Raw genomic sequence first — 20507 nt, 5'->3', positions numbered from 1 at the left:
TGCGCAACAGGCACAGGTGCAAGTGTTAGTTACAAGACTACAACAACATTGAAAATTCTCAGATGCTGGTTACCTGTCTGTTGAGCTTTACTAGATGTTCACAACCTACTCCAGCACTATGTAATGACACTCAGTAAGTACATTGTTCGCTGTGCAAGTGTGAAGACCTGCATTGATTCCCACCATCCTGACAACAGCAGGTATGATTTTGTGCATCTATAATCATAGTGCCTAGGAGGCAGGCAGGAAGACACATGGAGTTTGCTGGTTAGCCAACCTAACTAATTTGGTGAACTCCAGATTCAGTGGAAGATTCATCTTACTGAATTGTCAGAATAGTTGAAAAAGATACCTGATGACAACCTCTAGCCTCCCCATGCATGCCTGTAGACTTGCACATGTTCTTGCATATGTACAGCTTGTTCATGTCTTATGCACGTAAACACAGGAGTTCATGAGTGCCATAGCAATGCCATTTTAGGAAGATAGTGTTTTACAACACTCTTACATTCTCCTCTGGGTCACTTTAAATTTATCAATAACAACCTTAAGAAATTTTTTTTATTTGAACAGAACTGATGGGTAGGCAAGGAGAACTTCTTCAAAGGCTGGTCTCCAGCAGCTCATCTTTCCCTTACTGTTCAACAGTAGCCAGTAGCTAGTTAGACCTTGTGCATGGCTTTAGTGTCAGCCTGAGTCCTGAGGCACTTGGTGCTGAAGAAAACATTCTGGAACTCTAGTGACCAGAATTTGCCAGTTCTCTTGCTGGGTTATTTCAGCCTTTTATCAACTCTTCTTCACTTTCTATTGACTACTTTTTTTCCTCCTGCCTGCAAGCCCTGAAACCATGCCGCTGAATCTTTTGTTGTCAGGTGGCTGACCTCTTACACAGTTCACGGGATGCTTCAAGATGACTCAGGGTACCTGCCTCTGTCTGGACTGTAATATATAGTCAGGGCATCAGCTACAACACCTGCTGTGCCAGTCAGCATCTAAAGTACCAGGGGTGGCCAGCGTCATTGGAGCTCAGTCCTTTGCTGCAGACAGATCCCAGCAGGCAGACAAGATCAGCAGCATGCAAGCTATCTACTGTAGGACATTTGGCTGTCAGGCAGTGGCTGTCTTCACTGCTCTTAGAAGCCAGACCCAGAGAGTAAACCAAGTATCAAGGGCAAGCAGGTCTGCTTGGGTGCACAGGGACAGGGATCTGGTGCTTTTCAGCTCTCAGACAGTCACACTTCTTCAGCTGTTAAGCAATCAGAGACACCACACCCCAGAGCTAGTCCTGCTCTCCCTCTGTTCCACCTCTTTTCTCTGCAGCTTCTGCCTTTGTCTTCTGAACTCAATATACATCACTGAAAATGTGTAAGCAAAGACTACCCAGGAGAAGGCTTTGGTGTCTTGATGTTGCAACACAGGAGAAACAACACAGAGGTGCTCCTGAAACAGCACTTAGCCCCACAGCATCTTCTGACACCTTCCTCTCCCACCCCTGGTGTGACTTTGAAGCAGTCACAGCTCAGCAGGATTCTTTCTGTCCCCAGGGCCTCCTGGTGGTTCCAGTCACATATTCCAGGAGCTCACAAGCCTTACACCTGATCCATAGTCCTAATGTAATCAATGTGTCAAAGATGTTCCCTTTTGTTTTCCCAATGTTATTCCTCCAAGAGAAAAACAAGCGAACAACAAAAACAACACTCTCTTGCCTTTCCTCCTTATTTTTTCTTTCTAAATATTAGTGTTTCTCTAAGCTCTTTCCAAGACTCGCTTCTTGACTCCTTTCTGTTTGTGTTATGTAAGTTAAGTTGTCCTTCTACCTAGGAATGGGGCATATATTACTAAACATCTTACATTTCTCAATGTGCATGGCTACTAGGACTCCTAGATTTCTGTTTTCAGTGCAACCATCTTTGAAAATAATTCAAAATGTCCTCAACTACTTAGTTCTATATTCAATTATTTTGCTACTAGTAAATTACTTTTTCATGTCTTCTCTGAATATATTTTATTATGTTTATATTGTTCAAAAAGGAAACATAATGTGTGAAGGCTTCTACTTACCATATCAGCCCAAACTTGTAGTTGGCCATCCCTTATTGCCAACACCTTTGCATATCTCTTCCTGTGTCCTCCATCCCACATTGGGCATTTTGCTATTTGCACACTTGTTATAGCTCATCAAGGTACACTAAACATTTTGTGTTAGGCTCTAACATTTTCAGGACCTCAAATTCTACAGCATATTATTCAAACTTTTTCCATTAACTTTTTTTTTTTAGTATCACTCTCTTTTCCTTGCTCAATAAGAAAATGAAAGGAAGGAAGGATGTGTGGATCTCATAGTTTCCCCTTAGTCAAAACAATTCTCTCTCTGGCTCCTCCCAGGCCTTGATCTGTACTCATTTCATAGCAATGACCACATTTGGTCTAATTATGTAGCACTTTATATGTAAGGCCCCAGTCCCTCAGTGAAGTTGTAAGTTTCTGGAAATGTTTAGAAATGCAAGTTCCATTTTTATTCTACATTTTCCCAGTTGAGGGGGATAAGCAATTGTTTCATGTTCCACCTTTGATTTTATAGAAATACATATACTGAGTAAAACTTAGTTTATGATAATATAGTGTTCTGCAATTTAATAACTAATCCTAAAACATTCTCTTTCATTTCCTACCTTTTCTTTTTGCTATTGTCGTTAAGACTCATGTATTAATTTTGATATTGGGTGTCCCTCATGAGCCCAGGCGGATCTCTACTTTGAGATCCTATAGCTTCAGCTTCCCAGTTGCTGGACCATATACCTGTGCCACAGTGCTCTACACAAAGTCTGTTTTTAAAAGAAATGTAACAAATACTTCACCTAAATGCTGTGCAATTAAACTCTTCTACTGTATTCAAATTAATTTCTTCTCTTCCTCACCCATACTCTCTGGAGATGATGAGGTCAATATTTTAGAATTGTCATTTCAGCTCTACTGACACAGAAATAGTATTTTTGCACCTTCTCTCTTCATAGGCCTGCTGTGGATATCGCTCTGTATGCTGAGAATGTGTCGCTATGATTGGTTAGTAAATAAAGTGCTGATTGGCCAGTAGCCAGGCAGGAAGTATAGGTGGGACAAAGAGAGAGGAGAATTCTGGGAACAGGAAGGCTGAGTCAGAAGTTGCCAATCAGACACAGAGGAAGCAAGATGTAAAAGTACCAGTAAGCCACAAGCCACGTAGCAACTTATAGATTAATAGAAATGAGTTAATTTAAGATATAAGAACTAGATAGCAAGTAGCTTGCCACGGCCATACAGTTTATAAGTAATATAAGTCTCTGTGTGTTTACTTGGGTCTGAACGGCTGCAGGAGCCAGGTGGACACAGGAAAACTCCAGCTACATAGGCCCCCTATTTCTACTGCTTTGTTTTAATGCTAACAATGAAAGTTAGAGTGCTAAAGCTTGTCTTGGTGCTGTGTTCCTAAAGCATAGGAGAGTAGATCTATGAATTTCTACTCAGTAGTAAGGGATCTACCTTCAAACCAGGACTAGGTTAAACATTAAAAGAGTTCAAACTTTACCAAGTATGAGGTCTAAAGTTTGGAAGGACCAGGAATCATGACTGCTGCATAGCTATGTCACATCAAAAGAGAAAGGCAGAAGTCCAGCAGAGACTGCAATCTAGAAATGTTTCCCAGCTGGTGCTGCTGAAGAACACTGTCCTCTCAGGCAGCCAGAGGCAGACCCTGTGCCTGCAGTGAATGAGAAGGGATAGATCACTACCGGAATTCATGTGTAAATGTGACATTTTTTAAAAGGGTTATTTCACATGAATATTGATGAACAGCTTATATTTATTCATTAGACATGAGAAAAAAATGGAAAATTAGAAGTCTCAAATAGGGTGTTCTTGGATACTATAAGCTCAGAGGATAAACTGGCTAAAGTACAAGTATGAATGCCAATCATTATTTTCACATTACTGTGAGTTATGCTTTGGCTTACTTTGTTAAAAAGTCTCAAAAATGTTTTTTTTTTCCTTAATGTGGCACTAGATTCATGATAAGCAGTTATTTTGTCATTAATAATGTTTTATTGCTTTCCAAATCAAGTAAAATGTGTAAATTGGAGATCATTTTCCATGTAATAATTTGATAATTTTTCTAAAATTTAAACTGTGATAATATTGATCACAAGATACTAGGATAAAGAAATTGTTCAGTGACTTCAAAATAGTTGACATACATTTGAAGATATTTAATATGTTGAAACTACAGTTCTGTTCACTATTTTACATATTTAAAAAAACCTCAATTACTAAGAATATTAAAGGATGGTTTAATATGAAAGACACTGTTGAGTTGGATTGGCTTACTTTTTATGTGTAAATTATTTCCTTAAGGAAAATTAAAAAAAAAAATTTGTCCGTGAAACAGTTCACCTTCCATGATAGAATAAATGTCAATTGCTGTTTTGGAAAACTGAATAAATAAGAAAGCCGAGAAAGAGTCATATTGAAAGAACTTTCATGTAGACTATTTTTCAGAGTATATCTTTAAATAAATTTCCCAAAGTGAAACACATCAATAAATATGTAGCTAATTACATAATTATTTCTGACATTTTAAATTTCAAACACTCCTTCATTGTGAAAGGAAGTCCTCTTAACCATTCCTCAGTATTGGCTCCAAAAGCTCCAGCTAATAGAGAAGCTTTGGCTATGATCAGCTACAAGCATAGAGATCAGTTTTTGTTAGTGTGAGCACATCATATGGTGTACATTTATTGATATTAAAACAGTTGCAAGAATTACCTTTTCACCTGAGTTCACCCTAGGAGACCAAAGAGTTTATTGGACTTACACACTGACAATGCATAAGGGGTTACTGACAGGAGTGTGGGTACCCCAAAGCAGTAATGCTTGAAAGTCTTCACCCAGAATAACAGCTTTCCCATAGCTCTCTAAGTGGACCCCCTACCATTCTCTAGTGTTTTCCATACAATGTACTTTAGCTTCTCCACAAGACCAGGAGGCCACATGTGATTAGGGCAGACTTGCATACCACTGAGTAGGACGAAGGCTGGATCCTCAGGCGATTGCCTATTTACCCTCCATACCCCTTTTCTGAAGGAGCATCAACAGTTAACAAAACTAGTGTAAGCAGGAACAATTGACCTTATGAAGATGGCAGTTGTTGGGCTGAAGATAGTGCTGTGCAACATCCCCTTAATGAAGGAAAACTGAATTGAAACTACATACACAGGATTATGTAATAAGCACATGTAATAGATGATGCTAAGAAGTAGCAAATATATAGGAGAGCAACATTGAATTGATAGTTACAACATGCAGCAAGACTCAATTAAGAAATGCTTGTTGAAACTATGATGCTAGAGTTACTATTGAAATATCTTTTCAGTTTTGAAGGTCCTTGGATTTGTTGGAGATTTTTTTTATTTTAATAATCTGAAGAGAAAGAGCATTTAGACATTTTTAGGCCTGTATAATCCTCTCACTCTTTTTCTATGTAAGTGACATATTTGGTTATTTGAATAAATAGTATTTTCATCTTACTATTGATCTTGGCTCTCTTTTAGAAAGTAGTATTCTTTTAAAAGCACTCCTGAATTACAGATCTGAAGTAGTTTCAATTGTTTTTTGTGTACATATGCGCAAGTGTATACTTATGTATGAGTGTATGCCTCATTACTTCTTAATGGTAAAGTTTAAAAGCCCATAATCATTAGTTATACTTGATAGAAATTGCACTTTTACTCTCCCTTAATTCAGACATTCTGTTGGTTTTGTTTTCTAGTTCAATTTTGTGGGAAAATTGCTTGGACCAAGAGGAAACTCCCTGAAGAGGCTACAGGAAGAAGCAGGTGCTAAGATGTCTATCCTTGGCAAAGGATCCATGCGAGACAAAGCAAAGGTACAGAGCTTTGAGGTTGCTTCTTAACACACTGGGGGGGAGGGGGCTCCTGAAATACTGGGGGAGCTGTTTACAGTACACAGAGATGACTTTCTCCATTCCCTGTGCCTTTTGCTTTCCGGGACCACACGGCTACCCATTCTAATGTCTCTCCTCTTCAGTCATTGTCTCTGCCTCCTCCTCAGGACATACTTCCTGTTGCCTTCTGTAGTTCTCACTATAAGCTGCTGTCATGTTGCTGCACTTTTTAAAGCCTCTGTGGGACATTTCTATAGATTAATACTCAGGGTTTCTAATTCCCTAGTTGAACACTTGTCCTTCTATCCACTAGTCCCATCCGTTCTCTCATTTTATTCTCTCCTCTAGTTCACTTTGATCCATTTAACTAATACATATATCTGAAAACATAAGAAAATCCTGGTTGTGCCTTAAAATATTTCAGTGATATTATCACACAATACCTGAGTCGAAGACAAGGAATAAGCTAAGAAATATCAAGTTTGGAGTTTGTAATTTTTTTTATTTCACATCTGAGCAACTTAACTTCCAATTCATAAAGTGCGATCATCTTTCCAGTGTTTGAATCCAGTATTTACAGAGATGTATTCATAAGGAATCCTGAAAAATTATTTTGTAAGCAGTGGGAAGTGTACAGTTGCATTTTTTGACCAGACTATGTTTTTATCATTTCATATATTACACTATTATGGGAAATGACCACGAGAATGCTTGGAAATCGTGTATAGGTTTTATCTTTAAACTATTAAGGAAAGATCTTAAATGAATGATTTTAAAATAAAAAAAGTATCACTAAACTGGTCAATAATTTATCACTCATAAATTATTTTATAATTTTTGTAGTAAGCAGTTAGATATTGAGTAAGTCACCTAAATGGGCACTTTTTACAATGGTGCACTGGTCATGTCTCTAAATTACAAAATTAACGATTTTACTGATCTTTAATTTTGAATACTCATGATTGTGTAAAATTTCAGAAATGAATGAATTGTTGCCAGCCCTTCCCATTCTTGTCACTCTGACTGCATTTAGAAGAAACCAGGTAAACATTTGAGAGCAGGTAGCTATAAAATAATCACTTGCCCCTTGTCACATCCAATTTTCATTTTCTTCAAAAACAAGATGAAGTTGAGACATTTCAATTCATTTTCAAATATTCTTTAATATTGAATATTTAATTATTTAATATAGAACATAATATGTGAATTTGCTATTTTCCCCAGCTGTGTCAAATTCTTATAATATAAACTGTGTACTTTTCAAAATTAAGGATTAGATTAAGCATCATATATCCCTTGAAACGTTTCTTGAGCTCTGCAGTATCTTGACATCTCTTTTACACTCACAACTCGCTGGCTCATTTATTTGTATATCTCGTTGAAGTCTTAACTCTTCCAGGATGGGAATGGCCTAATTAGCCTTTGAGCATTAGGGACCTCCATATTATTTCTTCCTGCCTTTTAAAATAGATAAATGCCTATTTTTCATCTCTATATATTTGGGCATTTTTTGTTCATGAAGAACTACAATGGATAATGTTAGGTACCAGCAAAATTCTCTGAAAATGCAATAGGAAACATATTTGCTTCCATTAAATTTTCATTTGGTTTAACTTACTAAAGTCACTTATTACTTAACATTCTGTTTCTAATTAATTTTTTGGTGACTCAACATAGTTGGCTTTGCTTGTAATGTTTTCAGTTTTCATTACAAAATTAAATTAAAAATTTAAAAAAAACAAAGTGCTTAATATTAATATTGCACCATACAACACATTTTTCTCAAATCTAGGCCTTAACCTTCAGTGTAATGGACACACTAATGAAACACAACCACCGACATAGATTTGAAAACTTTTATTTTCAGTAAATATTTGATTAAAATCAAGATAAATTCTCAAGAAGTTATTGAAGTCTCTGTTACTATTTTGCCTTCTTGTAACATGACCTGATTTCATTTGATTTTTTAAAACGTGTAAGTTAAACTCATCTACTTTTCCAATGACTGTATATAGCTGTATGTATACATTTTACAGGCTTAAATACATGCATTAATTTCAATCATATTTATTAAACACATTATGGTCAACTTATAGATTAAAAAAATGTTTCCTCTTATAATTTATATTCTGATGAAAGGGCAGACAATGTGTAAGTGAATGCATTTTGAACTGCAATACTTTGAAACTGTTAAGAATAAAGATAAAACAGGAAAAGAGAAGAAACAAGTAATAGTAAAAACAGTATTTTGACATATGGATCAAGAGGATTGCTGGAGAACAGAGAAACCAATCATGAAACATGTAGAACTGAGAAAGAGAAGACCAAGAAAGGGGTGTGTGTACTGTCATCGTTAACTTTCTTCTGATGAGGAAAATGCTACTTTGTATATCATTAAATTTTAACCAATAACCTTTAAACAAAGAAAGAAAACAAACAAACAACAAAACAAACCAGAAATAAAACGTGAAGACCCCGGCTAGTATCCATAGCATGAACCCCTTTCTAGCCACGACTTTTTCCCACAGTGGTCAGATCCCGGAATATCTGAAGTATACCCTATATAGAAACAATGTTGGAGGCATTCGGGGACAAACAATACACTGTAAATGACTAGGACAGTTGTATTCTTGGGGAAACTCAAGAAATAAAATCAGTAGTATTATTAGCTTTATATCAGAACATCTCAAGAAAATTAGTTGACAGTTTAGAACATTCTTGAAAGTCAAAGTTGTTCATAAACCATATGGGCAGTTCTGGGCAACCACACAGCTGCAGGTTTAACTGGCAGTTGCTCGCAGAGTCTTTGGGGTCACTTACTGCAGCTATTTGTCATAGGCTGCTCTTTTTAGTGGAACCAAGGGTGAAATTGGTGAAGGGGAACTGAGGGGGCAGTGGTTGTAAGAGCTCATCTTTGGACAGTGTGCAACATGGTCAGAGAGGTTAGAGAACATGGTTAGAGTGTTTAGGTTGGCCACCACAGTGGGTACACACACCCAGAGAAGACTACAGAAACAGTAGCCCATGGAAGTACCTTTCTTGTGGGACTACCTGTTGTCTTTAGATGAAAATTGCAAACAGCCATTGCAAAGGAATGACATTGTAATGAAAATCATGTTGGCATTTCTAATAAGAAGGTTGGTGAAACTTTGGGAATATATTCTTATAAAATGCTAGAGTATATGCTGAAAGAAAAGGGCTTTGGGATGAGTTTTACATGAAAATATAGTAACTCTCAAGGCAAACTTTAATTCTTTGATGTGCTAATAACATTAGTGTTTTCTGTTCAATAATACATTTTTCTGTATTTGGTGATGGCTGCTTTAGTAAATCCTTTCTGATTTCATGGCAAGACTAGTTTTCATCAACAATAAAATCAGCTAAAAACCTTCAAAGAGAAGTGGCGGCTGCCTGTTGGGCATGCTGGGGTAAACCCCACACCGTTATCCTGGGCTCTGCTTGACATCAATCAGGCTCACGATTTCTCAGACCCTGAAGCAGCAAAGCCATACTCATTGATTGTCAGTAATGCTGTGGTTGGTTACATAGACACTTGTTTGAGTCCTTTAATGTATGTAACAATTTATAACCCTACAGACCCAAGAGCTCAGATGCCCCAGCTTCCACCTTAGCTATGGCTGCATAGTGGGCAGGAAATCAACAATTTCTTGCTTCAGTTTCCTTCTATAGACAAGCATTCCTTGCTCATTACGACTTCCAGCAGAGATGTGGAATATGCATCTTTATTGGATTACACATCCTCTGGGTTTATGAATGGCAAGAAAATATTATAAATTATAGATGGCTCCATTTTTATTCTCAATTTCTTCATTGAATTCTTCTATATCTCTATCTCCACTCTAAAGAGTTAAAGTGGCAACTTGGCAGGTCCCATCTAGAGTACGAGGTGCTGAATTATGAACACATATTTTATGAGGACAAAATGAAATATGTCTTTCAGTATTGAACCAATATATTATTTCAAAATATGATATATTTAGACTCTAGTGATCAAGTAATTACAGGGATTGGGTTTTAGTTGAAGCTAAAATATATCATCATATTTGAGAAATATGATTTTCCTATTAGTGTCTTTTCTTTTTATGTATGAGCAATTTGTCATTCACTGTAGTATACCATGACCTTAAAATGAAAAAGAAAAAAAGAACATAAATCTATCCAGCCTTAGTTTTTTTTAACAAGCTTCAATGAGAAAATAAATATGAGGTATCCCTTTTTTATGTAGTGAGTTGAGAACATTTTATGTTAAATTACTAAGTCCCTGTATTTTGATTTTATTAAAAGCTGGTACAATTCTGTCTAATTATTATAACCATGACTGTGTTGTTTAATTTTTCTGTGGCAACAAAAACAAATATCCACTCCCCTGAGACGTGGTACCCAAGGCAAATCCAAGTAAGGATTCCACTCAAGCCTAAATTAGTGAACCAGGAAAGATTGGGGGACACCGATTCCACCCAAATCTCACTAGTGACGCATGAAGGGTTGGGAGTCATTGATTCCACCCGAGTCTCACTAGTGAACCAGGAAGAATTGGGGTCATTGATTCCACCCAAGCCTCACTAGTGAACCAGGAAGAATTGGGGTCATTGATTCCACCCAAGTCTCACTAGTGAACCAGGGAGGATTGGGGGGTCATTGACAAGAGCAGAGCTGACTCAAAGCACAGCTGACTTGAAAAGTTCACCCTAGTATGGAAGGTAAGTTAAGACAGCTGCATCCGTGGAGCTGCCTGCATGACTCCCAGGTGACCTTGGCCAGTCAGAGAATCTTTTCCCCCAACCATTATTTACTGCTGGCATAACCCCAGGGAGGAAAATTGGAAGTCTTGTAAGTTTCAGTTTTTTTGAGACTTTGAAATTTTTTTTAATTCTTACGATCTTTCCTCCTCACTCCAAGAAGGAACGTTTCTGTTGGAGGACATCACTACACAACAAAGAGCATTTAGAGCATTTTCAGGAATTTAATATGTAGCTGTAAACCACTTGTCATTCAATGTTTGGACTTTACTCTTATGTGCCAGTCAAAGTGACATGGGAAAATTACAGAATCTCTTTCCTCTTATCTCAGTATGGTTTTATTTATGAAACTATCTAGAAATAAAGCCGCGAAAAGAGAAATTTAGCATTTACAAATCAGAACTATAATAGTACATTTCTTATACTACTGATGAAGGCATTTTTTTCTTTTAATCAAGTTGTCTGTCTCAAAGTACTATAATAAAAACAAAACCAAACAAACAAACAAAAAACTACATTAGGACCAACTGTACCTTGGAACATCTTAAAACTTATATGGTGAACACTTTTGGAATTGGCTGCATGTTCTTTGCTATTTCATTTGGAGAAAAGTGAAGTTGGCCTATGTTACCTCTAAATCTGAGTAATTTTAGTGGATTACTTGCAACCAATGGAGAATTGAGTGATAGGGAAAATGCTATGCTGCCTTTCCCTCAGTTGCAAGGTCTATGTCTTATGGATTCCAATACTGCCTGGTGAGGACTCTGAAAAGTCTGAGGCTGTCTCCTGGGAGGCCAGCTTAAACTACATGAAGTGGCCCTCTATAAATACAGAGAGAGTCCAGTCTATACCATTACAGTTCAGGTTTCACACACATGACCAGAGTTCTCTAGTTGATTCTGGCCCTAGCTCTGGCACCATAAACTGTGAAACAAAGGTTGTATCCTTTTTTCCCCCATCTAAATTCGGGACCCACAGAATCCATGTATATAATAATAATAACAACAAGGTGATTATTATAAGCCAGTGAGTTCTACATGGTTGATTATGCAACAATATAAAAGGGGGTCACTAATCACTACTTTTATTTTTAAGATTCAAAACCCCCAACAGTGTTAGGGATTTCAAAATCCTAGATTTGTTTTCTTCTCATATTTCTGCTGTTACCTACTGGCAATTACCATAAACATGTAAGGTGTGTGTGTGTGTGTGTGTGTGTGTGTGTGTGTGTGTGTGTGTGTGTGTGTGTGTTGAGGTGCATGTGCGGGTGTCAGTGGGAGTCAAGAGTGTTGGGTAGTTTTGCTTTTTGTTTCACTTTGTTTTATTTTCATGTGCAACTTACCTTGAATTTGACACTCTGGCCAAATGACTATAGCACATGGGAAAGTGTCACATCAAACTTTCCAGCCAGGGAAATGTCTCCAACAAGAGTCATCTTAAGGTTTCTACATAGTAAACAGTTTATGAGAGATAGGGCACAACAACAATTAAAAGTATTAAAAAGGCTCCAGTTAAAAGTTTTAAAAGGTTATAAAGCTGTCATGAGCCTTTTTATTTTCTTTGTAAGGCTAATGGGGGAAGGTGCTTCCAATTTCTCTGTCAGGCTTCTCAACTTTATTACAATTTGGAAAAGCAAGTGCTGCAATATTTCACCGGAATGCTCGATGGGGTCAGTAGGGGAAGTGCATCTTACCATACTGAGGGTATTGCCTCCATTCAGAATGGGAGCACTGTTTTGCTGTTGTTCATTAGTTCTGCTTTTTGATCAAGATGAAACTTTCAGGATTTTTTCTGTCTCAGAAATTATTCATCTGGTGTTATTTTTTAAATATGTGTATGTGTGTTAAGAATTCTAACTGATTTTGCTATTTAATGTTCCATTCCTTACACAAGTTAAAGCTAGAAAATGATCGTCATACAAGATGCAGACCATTAAATAAATACCTTTAATGCATGTGCTCATTGTACACATAAGTATTTCTTCTTTCTAGTTTTTTAATTTAGGGAAGAGTATCCAAACAGAATCTAAGGCAATTCAACTCAGTGGTGTATGCTCATATATCACTTATATGTTATTGATATACATTTATAACATACATAGTATATGTTATATGTTATTAATAATATTAGTAGACTTTAATACTTTATACTTGTCCTAGTTAGGGTTATTATTGCTGAAAGGAGACACCATGACCAAAGCAACTTGGAAAGAAAGGGTTTATTTTGACTTACAGTTCTGAATCACTATTCACCATTGAAGGAAGTCAGGACAGGAGCTCAAGCAGAGCAGGAACCTGGAGGCCAGAGCTGATGCAGAAGCCATGGATGAGTGTTGCTTACTGGATTGTTCCCCATGGCTTGCTCAGCCTGCTTTCTTATATAATTCAGGACCACCATCTCAGGGGTGGCACTCCCCACAATGAACTGGGTTCCAGATCAATCACTAATTAAGAAAATTCCCTACATTGCTCCCTACAGCCTGATCTTAAGAAGGTGTTTTCTTAATTGATGTTCTCTCCTCTCATATTAGGCATTCATACATATGCATACACAGACACACATACACACATAAAAGTTAATTAAGGTTAGCATATATTTAAGGTGATTTTTAAATAACCACTATTTTAATGAATGTTTCTGTAATTTATTTTATGACTCAATATCTATGTGCAACCAAAAACTATAAAACTAAGGTGGTTAATCTTCCTATCTTCTTAATTTAACTTTTCTAAAATGCAGACTGCTTGCACATATTGATATGGTGGATACAATTGATATTATAAGCAAGTATGTTAATTTGCACTGATGCTACCTTCTCATTGTCGACTTTAGTAAACAGGCTTCAAGCTCCTTTCTTTTATCTCCTCATGACATAGTATTATAGAACACAGCCCTCACACTGCCCTGTGGGACACAAGAGCTCAGCCTTCTATTTGGATAAGTGCTCTTCTCCCTCCCTCACTCCTTCCCTCCCCTTCCTGACCCTCCCCTTTCAACTTTCCAGTAATCAATCCCTTTGTAAATCCTATGATGCAAAGTTTATTGTTTTTTTTTGTAGATTTTCAGGAGGATGCCATTAAATACTTTTTTTTAAAGAGTTGAAACTTGACCCCAGCATAAGCCAAGCTCTTTGAAGAGAATTTTGCAAAACTTGTTCTAGCCAATGTGGGGCATTTAGATGTTCAATTAAGAGGATAATAGGCTCAGAGTGGAAATGCTCTGGAGCTAAATCCTATACTCAACATAGACGGCCATCTGCTCAAACTCACCTCTGCTTGCAGTAATATATTTATATAAGTTTATATATATATATGATGCTTAGCTGCAGGGACATGTATTTGACTTAGCTGCAGGGATGTATATTTAACTTAGTTGCAGTGATGTGTATTTGACTTAGTTGCAGGGATGTTTATTTGACTTAGCTGCAGGGATGTGTATTTGACTTAGCTGCAGCGGTTTATATTGGACTTAGCTGCAGTGATGTGCATTTGACTTAGTTGAAAGGGTATGTATTTGACTTAGCTGCAGGGAAGTGTATTTGACTTAGTTGCAGGGGTGTGTGTTTGACTTGCTGTTTTTCTATCTCATTATTTTTGCTTCACAGGTCAGTCACAAGTTGAATAGTACTTATTCCATCTGTCATGAATACTTAACAATTAGACTCCTTAGCTGAGTAGGGCCATCATGAAGAATTGGACAATGTCTCTGGGTTCTTGGTAACTTTGGTTCAGAAAATAGGGACTTCTGTTTACTTGCTCTGCTTAACAATGCTACATAGAGCCCAGGCAATGATAGAGAAATAACTGCTTCATCGATTGAATGGATTAGCAACATCACTTTTAATACTTGTCCATGTGTCTATGTTCAAAGAAAGGAAGTTAGACAGTCCAAAGAAAGTGCAGAGGAGGACACATGTGGACATTTATTTAATTGGCTGCCAACACGGCAGGGCTGCATTTGTGCACTCGCAGGATTCCTGTTTACGAAACCCTCCACATAAATGACACTGTCCAATGTGGTCTCCCAACTTGCTGCAAAGATAAGCAATCCAAATGCCAATAGAATAAACGCACTTGAATTTTTTGCTCCCATTAGGATTCCTTGTGACCTTATTTAGTTTAAAAATGTTATTCAGTTTTTCGGTGCCTCCCCTTCCTATGCACATTATAAAACCTATAGTGAAGATTAATTGTTTTACATTAACAGTTCTATCCCTAGAGTCTAATATTAGATTTCTTATCTGGGTAAATCAACAGGAAGAATACTGAAAGAGTAGTGTATAGTTGTTTTGTATTGTATAAATTTTTAAAAGTAAATATGAAAAAAATAAATGCCATCTTTAAATTCCAAAAAGTAAAGAAATTTAAAGTTGGTGTTTTCAAGTTTGAAACAAAATGCTAAGCATGCATGAAAAACATGAAGTTCTATGTGAATAACAAAAGAGTTAAGTTTCATATACTATGTACATATATACCTCACATATACACAAAAAAATCAAGATTTTTTTTCTGTTTCAAATAGTGATAATATCCAAAATCCTTTTTTTCTCAAATGATTGAGAGATGCTCCATTCTTTGGTGATACTGCCAATATCATGATTACTTCAGTCAAGTTCATCAAAGTATATAGTTGCTCGAATCAGTGAAAGGGAGGATACAGGATGCCAAATAATGTGGCTGGCTGTGCACTGAACAGATAGGTCCTCCCTGGGAGGAGGTAATAGTTATGTTACCTAATCATATGAAATTTTACTAAGATATTTTATGAAGATTATATTCAATGCTAATCTAAAATAAAATTCGGAGAAATTTTTCATCATAATTGTTAATACAGGATGATTTCATTGTGTGAATAAGACATAACTGCATCTCACTAGCACCTGTTTCTAGTTTAAATATATCCTGGGACATGAAAGTTGAAATTGGTCAACCAGGTTTTACTTCACAAAACTAGCAGGGTGGCTGCTGGTGGTTAGTTGCCATTTATCTGCTCTGTCAGTACATTATCACACATGCAGCATACATCTTTCCAATCAAAAATTTAGAAAAGATGAAGTCAAAATTCATTCTTTGTGTGGAGGTGTTCTATATATGCAATTACCTGAGACACCTGATTAACTGAGAAACTGAGGGGGTGTGTAACTCTAGGGTCCTCCAAAACTTGGAGACCTGTTTTATGATATGAATTTGTTTTAGTTTAGTAGATTAACACCAAGGTATCAAAATAGAAGGAGAAATAAGCTGTTCTGTTTTCTCTTGACATTTCTTAAAATATGAAACCTAAAATAGATAACTAAAAATTAATTCAAATCAATTTAAATGTAATTCATATCTAAATTATTTAAATTAAATAATCTGAAATAATTCAAATTTCCTGGAAGACATGAAATTGAATAGACTGCTGTTCCCTGTCATGTCTTGCTGCTATGAACTGAAAGTTTAGATGTGATTTATTTCTGAGAGTACCACAATCTACCCTCTCTCCGTTGGTTACAGACAGTGTGTACTTTGGAAAAGAGGAGTTGGACACTTAGTTTCTGGGGTGCTGGAGCCCATAGCCTGCAACCAGGGTGTGGGATCATCTGCACCTGATGCTGTACTTGTGGAAAAGAGCACTTCCTGTTCATCCTATCAGCTGCTGGCTCTGCAGGAAATCCTCCTGTTGCTAGAGATAAGATTTGACTTTCTAGGAGTTTTTCTCACTTCATCACTACAGTAAATTACAGGTTAGAAAACATATTGCAGTATACATATAGTGAGGAATCATTACACATGGTTATAAATATTGTTCAAATTGCAAACCAAAGCTGTTACCTTTGTTTAGATGCTTTCCTGTGTGTGTGTGTGTGTGTGTGTGTGTGTGTGTGTGTGTGTGTGTGTGTATGAGGGTGTGCAAGTCTATGTGTGTGAGGCTATAGAGGTATTTGTTATCTTCCTCCATCATTCTCCACCACATATTTTTTTCCTGTTTTTTTTTTTCTTTCTTTTTTTTTTTGGTTTTTCGAGACAAGGTTTCTCTGTAGTTTTGCGCCTTTCCTGGAACTCACTTTGTAGACCAGGCTGGCCTCGAACTCACAGAGATCCGCCTGGCTCTGCCTCCCGAGTGCTGGGATTAAAGGCGTGCGCCACCACCGCCCGGCTCCACCACATATTTTTAAGACAGGATCTCTCACTGAACATGGAGCTTGTCATTTTGGCTAGACTAAGTGACTCTGGGGATCCATTTGTCTGCTCACCCAGTGCTGGAAGACTGAATGTGTGTCAGCTTCTAGGTCCTGTGGTTCTGAACTCATGTCCCCATGATTATGCAGTAAACACTTCACTCATTGAGGCATCTCCTTAGCCTCAAATGTTTAATTTTCAAGGTTTATTTTACTACATTACAGGATTATTCTATCCATTTCATCTCTATGGGTAATTGTAACATCTTACAGCCACTAAGATTGATCATCTGAAGAATTCTAATACATACAATGATAGTTTTGTGTTATCACGATCATGATTAAGGCTTTTGTTTTTATCTCAAATACTTCTTTTCTGTCTCCCTCTACTGAGGGCCCCTGGTAAATACTTAACTGCTTTCTGTTACTGTCCCTCTACCCTTCGTTTAGAATATCCTAATTTCAATAGCACACATAACAAATTTATTCCTGTGTTTCTCCATTGAGTTCCCTGTGCTCCTCTGTGTAGCAATAGTTCTTTTATATCAAGGGACCATTGTGTAGCTACACCACAACATTCTTACATATTCTTCTTTAGATAGCAATTTACTTTCTAGTTCAGGAAACTATAATTAAGATTGCTGTAAAGATTTATGCATGTCCTAGTGTGAGAATAGGTTTTCACAGTAGAGAATTTAAGAATTATTCATCCAAAGTTAAAACATAAGGACATGCATCTCATGTTTAATTATTATCTTTATCATCAGTATAATTTCTGAAAACTTTATCAAGCACTTCTGAGATATTGGTTACATATTTGAAATCCTATTTGGGGTATAGTATATGAGCATGTATTGTTTCTAGGGGAGATTATAAATTCATATGTTATCTGTGAGTAATCATTTTTAAACAAGACTTTGAGAGAGCACTTTTTCAACAATTCCCTTAGTAAGAAGACCCACACCCTGAGGTACACTCATGGTGTTAATGTCTTTGTCAGAAAGACCAGATTTGTTAGATAAATGAAGCCATCTTTCATCAATTGAAATAGAATATCAAATTGGTTCCTGAAGTGTCTAATATTTTCCTGTAATTAGAGGTGGCATTTTCAAATTCTATAACCAAGAAGAGAGTTTAACCTTCTCCGAAGAATCACACTCTAGAGTTAATAGTACAGAAAATTGTACTGTTCTAGGGAATAGTACCAAAGAATTCCATCAGACCCTGAACAGATGCCTCAAGATCCCTGTCTCCTTACCAGGGCAGTAGAAAGGGGATGGTGGAAATCTTCATTTCTTCCCTTGCATCCTAAGCTGAATCAGGTTTCCTACTTCTCAGCTCTGACTGCTCAGTGTTGGCATGATCGTTTGTGGCTGCTCCAAAAAATGTTCTGCTTTCTCTTCTCCTCTACTGTGAAATTGAACTGTTTTCATGAGATTTCCTGTGTGTCCTCTGTTGGGTTTCTAATATTAGTTTTTATTACCAGGGGAAGTTATAGGACTTGTTTCAGAGGAGAATATCTTTTTTTTTCTGTCACTCAAACTTATTTCTTTGTAAGGTGATTATATCTACACATGAATATTCACTTCAATAAGAAAAGTGCAATATCTCCATATAATATTAATAGAATTTTATCTATGTTGATATAATCCATGAGATTTGCTTCTTAGGCAATTGCTTTTCATGTGGAAATGTTGGTGATGGCTTTAGTATGACAACCCAGGAGTCTGTTAATATGCCACCTTCACTTTTGCCTTATCTTTGCAGCTTAGGCTTCTGATCTTTTTCTTTGTGCTGGGTTAGTGGGGCTGAATGCTAATGAGCCACTTGACTATTCAGGGCATGCTTAGATAATTAATATAGAGAACACTTGTCTTCTATGACCTGTTGGATGGGAATTAAATATTAACTTCTAAACCTGGTTTCTTACAACACCATTGACTCGAAAGTATCTTGGACTTTGTAACTCATGATGGGTTTAATTTATACGGATAGAATACATTTGAAACAGTTACATCAAAGGATGGTAGGCGAGTAGAGAATGCCTTGAAATTATTTGAAAGATTACTAAAAAGCAGTAATTGCCACTAGTCAGCACTTTTGTTCAAAATCATTTTCTGGGCATAGCCATAGTATTTTATTGGAGCAACTGCTTAAATTTTGCTTATAATCTTTTGCTAATTTAATATTACAAAGCATTCTATAAGAATTATGATTGCCTACTTAGTATGCAAAAGCTATAAAACATGAGAACTATTCTCATACTTAAGAAGATTATAAGGTAATTTGCGATCAGTTCATTTTCAAGGCCTGTGTAACTCAGTGGTGTAAGAATTTGATTTTCCAGATCCACTTGCCTAAGTAATCGAACAGCTGTATGTCGAAGAAAGAAAATTAAAGATACAGGAAAAATAGCAAACTTACATCATTACTTCTCCATCTTTGTTCTTTCAAGATATGCTATTTAGACACCAAGAATAGGATCTTATGAATTATCCCAGATATTGACAAAGTTACACACTCTACCAAATAGATAAGTTGAAAGTTGAGCACTAATTTATTAAGCGGGTCATTTGCACCAACCATTTCCAGTATACTGCCATTACTAGTTTGAGATACTGCACATGTATCTACACAATCATACATAATTCTCCAAAATAAAACAAATATAAATATTGAACCAGAAGGTTTCAAGACACAATGAGATTGTAAGAAAACATAGAAATTGAAGTAAGTTTAGATTCTATCATGTAACTGCTCTAACAGCAGCCAGCAGCATCTTTCATTTGCTCTAGTGTAAGAACCAAGAGTCATGTATGGATTAAATATATTAGTGATTAACTCTGAGTTACCAATATTGCATTTGTGTCACACTAAGGAAAGAAATAAAAGTACTTCTCTTTGAATCATTTTAATCAACAGTAAGCCCAGATTTAAAAGCACCTTCATGCTCCCTATGTCTTCTGTCCCTTGTGTGTCTGTTACATGAGTCTGAAATTGTGTCAGTCTAAAGAAGGTTATCTTTTTTTTATGAGGAATGGTATAAATTTTTTTTAATTTTTTTGTTTTTATTTTGTAATACAATTCAGTTCTACATATCAGCCACGGATTCCCTTGTTTAAAGAAGGTTATCTTGTGAGTCTGTCTCTGTGTCTTTGTGTGTCTGTGAGGTCCTTGGGTGTGTGAGGGTGGGGGTGAGTGCCTGACCCTAACAAAGGGCTCTGGTCTCCCTTTTCTTGAACTTCAAAGGAAGTATCACATATAGAAGGAATGGGATACTGTACAGAAATGTTAAAAAGAGTTTTATAAGGGATTAAGTTATTGGCTTCAACTGATCCCAAACGACCCAGACAACAAACAGTACTATGAACGTCTTTGTGTATCAATCAACATCCATAACTGGATACTTTTGATCTTCATGGTAGATTTTAAAAAGTTTGTTGCTTTAAGAAAATAATACACATGCATTGTTCTTGGTCAAGGGCATGGAAGAGTACATAACTTATGGTTAGAGATCTACAATAGCTTAGATGGTAAAAGGTGATTAGATAGGAAATTCAAGGCAAGTAACGTTGATTGTGATATTATTCCCTTAAAAGCAGGTTAAACAACTAGCTGAACACATAGTAGGAAAGGAGTCTTAAGTGACCTC

At 36.6% G+C, this 20507-nt stretch overlaps 1 protein-coding gene across 7 annotated transcripts in view; it reads left to right on the top strand.

The window, feature by feature from the left end:
* Khdrbs2 (KH RNA binding domain containing, signal transduction associated 2) overlaps positions 1-20507 on the top strand; it is a 529113-nt gene that overhangs the window by 174839 nt on the left and 333767 nt on the right. For all 7 annotated transcript variants that reach the window (XR_008219929.1, XR_008219926.1, XR_008219928.1 and 4 more), the window contains exon 3: positions 5801-5917. Coding sequence is in view for 1 of the 7 variants with exons in the window: in XM_052745237.1 (XP_052601197.1) it covers positions 5801-5917 (117 nt within the window). In the remaining 6 variants the exon portion in view is untranslated. The remainder of the gene's footprint in view (positions 1-5800; positions 5918-20507) is intronic.

This window comes from Peromyscus californicus, unplaced genomic scaffold (genome assembly GCF_007827085.1).
Source record: "Peromyscus californicus insignis strain IS unplaced genomic scaffold, ASM782708v3 Scaffold_19__1_contigs__length_69161282, whole genome shotgun sequence".
NCBI lineage: Eukaryota > Metazoa > Chordata > Mammalia > Rodentia > Cricetidae > Peromyscus > Peromyscus californicus.
Note: the sequence above shows the minus strand (reverse complement) of the source record. Positions and strands in the feature narration are given on the sequence as shown.